Consider the following 4,126-nt stretch of genomic DNA (forward strand, 5'->3'; position numbering starts at 1 on the left):
GAGGACAGTCAGTCCACCTTCCCCAAGTCTGACACTGGTCCCTAGCCTTCCCCCAGCTTTCCTGTCTCTGCTGACAGACAGGTGTGACAGCCAGATTTGTCAACCACTCTAATTGGAGAGCTGATGGGCTGAAGTGGCACCAAGGCTCCTCACGCCACGAAGCCTTTCAACAGCGCCTGCCATGGAGGCCCCTCGGGTCACAGAGGGGCCCAAGTGCTTGCAGAGGCTCCCAGCTCTAAAAATCCCAGGAAGAGGATCCGAGTGCCTTAGGGGTACACGCCTTGAATAAACTCCCCGGGACTGTTCTCTTCACAGGTGCCTGGGATGGAGAGTGGCAGCATGTAGTTTCTGTATTTCAACCGGAATAGGTAATGAAGAGGGAGGCAGGGGAGGGAATACTTACATGGACCAAGGCAGTAATTGGGATTCACAATGACGATTCCCATGCAGATTAGGAGGAGACTCCTCCAGGCAATTTTCCCCAGCAGTCTGAATTTGGAGCACCCCCGCTGCAGTATGGAAGTCATTGACAGAAAAATGGAAGTCCCCATGATAAATACAAACCTTAAAAAAACACACAGCTATTACTAGATGGCCTTTGACAATCTAGACACCATTATCATTTATGTATCATTTCATCCAGAGACGAGGCACATAATTTTTAGATGTCGCCAATTAGTGAAATACCAACAGGCCCAGAGTGAAGAGCAAGAGGAGGAGGAAACCACTCTGTTGGGCTGCGGTTTTTTGACATTGGATCTTCAAGTCCCAGGTTTCCTTTCGGAGAAACTTCTATAACGGTGAATGAAATCCAAAGGACCGCCCTCCCTTTGAAGGAGCCCTGTCGGTCGGCATTGTGGGTTAGGCAATGGGCTGCTAAACACAGGGCCTCTGGTTCAAACCCACTAGCTGCTTTGTGGGAGAGGGAATGAGGCTGGCTGCTCCGCAAATGATGCCCAGTCTCAGAAGCACGCTGGCGGCACAGTGGCTGCACGGTGGGCTACAGCCTGCCAGGTCAGCAGTTGGAAACCACCAGCCACTCCTCGGGAGAAGATAGGGCTTTCTACTCCTTTAAAACGCTCCACTCTCAGAAACTTATGGGGTAGGGCTACCCTGTCCTACAGGGCCACTGAGAGTCGGGATCGACTGGATGACAGTGAGTGAGTGATGAGACCTGGCAGTCAGCTTCCATAGAGATTACAGCCAAGGAAACTCGGTGGGTAGTGTTACTGTGTCACGTGGGTGACCAACACTGAAAATCCAAACTCACTGCCTTGACTCTATTCTGACCCTTAGCAGCCCTGTAGGACTGGGTAGAACTGCCCCATGGGTTTCCCAGATGGTAACTCCTTACAGAAGTGGAAAGCCTCATCTTTCTCCTGAGGAGCGGCTGGTGGTTTCAAACAGCTGACCTTGTGGTTAACAGCCCAACACATAACTCAACACATAAGCCACCAGGGCTCCCTTATCACATCGCCTTGATGGCACCTTACAATTGTTGGCATTATTTGGCTAAGGCTGACAGGGATGAAGAGTCTTTGTGTCCCTTGGCTTCCTTGTTTGGGAATCAACCTATCAGCCACTCCCTGTCAGAAACCCCACAGAGAACACATACCAACAATTACTAGGTTTCCAGGACTGTGTACCTTGCCCCTATCGATCCTTCAAACATAAAAAAAAAAACATCTCCCCAAAACTCTTGAGTTCATATTAACAATGGAACCACAGACATAAAACAATGAATGGGAATATTTCTAATGCTGGTGCAATGCCAGCCTTTGCGGGGCAATGTGGCCCAAAGAATCACAGCCAAGACAGAACTCTCACACCGTCTAGGAAGTGTCCCTGAAGAAGAACATCGGGCCAGTCAGAGTCCGAGTGACTTTGGAACCCCAAAACCACATCCCCTGCCATCAGGTTCACCCTGACTCACAGCAGCCCTGTGGAACGGATGAAAGGGCTTCCTTCAGGTTCCTGAGGCTGCTGGGTTGGTCACAGGCCTTGGGGCTCTTAGTCCCACTCTAGGCTCAGTAAGAGCCATAAGCACCTGGTCCCCATTACCAGCAAACTTTTAAAAGACAGTTATGAATGGATCTTATTCATAACCCAGGGACTACCTAGATTTTAAATTTTAATTCATGACTGTCATGTCTTTGTTATGTACTTACCAATAGTCACTGGTACCAATATGCTAGGTTTTTTATGGAATTATGACTTCATGCTTACGTTCAAGGCATGTGGAATTTAACTATATCTTTAGAATTTATGATTCCCTACAAAATGCCAGTACAGTCTGTCTATATTCGCATGGCGCTTTCCGTTGCAAGACCACATCTATGCTCAGATGCCTTACGCAAGACCTACTCCAAGCAAAGAGAATGATCTCGGAACACAGTTTTTGGGAGGAGCCTGTAACATCGCAGACCTGTTACGTGACACATGTCCGTGAGCTGGTCTCTGAAAGACATTCCGGCATCATTTGTTAAAAAAATCAGAGCTACAGAAGATGGCAAATGGAGAAACCAGCGTGCACTCACCACGGGAAGACCAGGTCAGCCACCGTCAGTCCTGCCAAACAAGAGAGCAGAGAGCGTGAGCAAAAAACTCGGACACGGCTACATGCCCTCGAGCCAGCGCGCCGATGCGCAGCGTTCAGAGGGAAACACACACATGCAAACATACCACTCCCTCAAGGCTCGGCAACCCGCCTCAGGCCTGGGCGTTGCCAACACACAGTCCTGGCACCACAGACAAGCACCAGGACCTTCCAAAAGCTCAGGGGAAAATGGAATGAAAACATAATGGAAGTTTTCCACCAACTCTTTGAAGCCTTCTGGACCCTGATTTTTTAATTTTTCTTCCCCCTGGATCCTGATTTTAAGTCAAGCAGCAAGAGCTATACAAATCAGGGTTTTTTCTTTTCTTTTTTTCCTTTTTCAAAATCCACTTCTAAATCAGCTACAAAGCCAGCCTCACGGCGTGTGTTAGCACCACCACCGAGACCAGTTCAAAGGTACCTTAAGGGGAGTCATGAATCTTAGACGAAAGAAGCCCTAAGAATGCTGTATCTGTAATGAACATCTCATCTACAATAGGGCAATGGTCATTTTCAACCAAATCCGTTAAAATCTTCTGTAGACACCCCCTGCAGGGCCTCTGGGCCTGTGCCTACCACAGTGAAGCCTCACCGAGGCAGAGCACACAGAGAAGCGAGCGCAGGAGAAGGCTCACAGAGTCATCCCTTGGTGGGTCTACAGGGCAGGGGCTCAGTGACTCAGAGGAGCTGTGAGTGGATCTTCTGCCTACACTGCTCTGGCTGCACCCGTGGGAGGGATGCCACCTTTAGGAAATACCTTACCATTCCAACTCGCATGCTTGAAGTACCAGTATCTTCCTCCTCCGTAATTAACAAAGACCATGAGTATGAGAGCAATCCTGCAAAGCCAACACAGAGAACACTTTCAGGGTGTGCACACGTGAACCAACTGCAAGAGAGACACAGATGTGTGCTCACACGGAGTACAATCAGGTAATGGATCGAAGCTGATAGGGCAAGAAATGGCCATTTTTTCAAATCACTACAATGACAACTGTACATTTAATTAGCTTCTTTGATGTGGTAGTCACATAATATCATGTCAACCTGAAGATATATAGAAGTGTAGGGGTGGAGTCTAGCCTGGCAACCAGGTCACAGCCTGATGGTGACTCCTTGTGGGCATGGCCTTCTCATAAGAAGGGTCCTGGGGACCTCACCTCTTCCTCTCTGCCTTTACCCTCCTGCTGCTGGACACTGGTTGCTGCCAGAGCCGGGGAGATGCATCCACTGCCATTGGATCTACGAGACTTTGCACCCACCGGCCTGTGAGCTTCCTGCACTCTGCATCACGGCAGGTGGCTGCGTGAGTCTGCAGAGGGACTTAAGGACGAGCATCCGGCTGATGCACTTGAGCTGAAGGGGGCTTGGATGTTGGCTTAATATAAAATTACTTCTTTTTTTAATTTTAATAAATAATGTTACTGGAGGCTCTTACATCTCTTATATCAATCCATGCATCCATTGTGTCCAGCACATTTGTACATATGTTGCCATCATCCTTTTCAAAACATTTTCTTTCTACCTGAG

The 4,126-nt window shown here is 48.6% G+C and overlaps 1 protein-coding gene across 1 annotated transcript in view; it reads right to left on the bottom strand.

Annotated features, from left to right (window-relative positions):
* Positions 1–4,126, bottom strand: part of HGSNAT (heparan-alpha-glucosaminide N-acetyltransferase) — a 37,786-nt gene that overhangs the window by 13,018 nt on the left and 20,642 nt on the right. The window contains exons 8-10 of the mRNA XM_030884660.2: positions 3,359–3,435; positions 2,538–2,568; positions 404–564 (exon numbers count right to left, since the gene is read on the bottom strand). Of these exons, the coding sequence (XP_030740520.1) occupies positions 404–564; positions 2,538–2,568; positions 3,359–3,435 (269 nt within the window). The remainder of the gene's footprint in view (positions 1–403; positions 565–2,537; positions 2,569–3,358; positions 3,436–4,126) is intronic.

This window comes from Echinops telfairi, unplaced genomic scaffold, assembly GCF_000313985.2.
Source record: "Echinops telfairi isolate 266 unplaced genomic scaffold, ASM31398v2 ScPeMD7_9;HRSCAF=40, whole genome shotgun sequence".
Taxonomy (NCBI): Eukaryota; Metazoa; Chordata; class Mammalia; order Afrosoricida; family Tenrecidae; genus Echinops; species Echinops telfairi.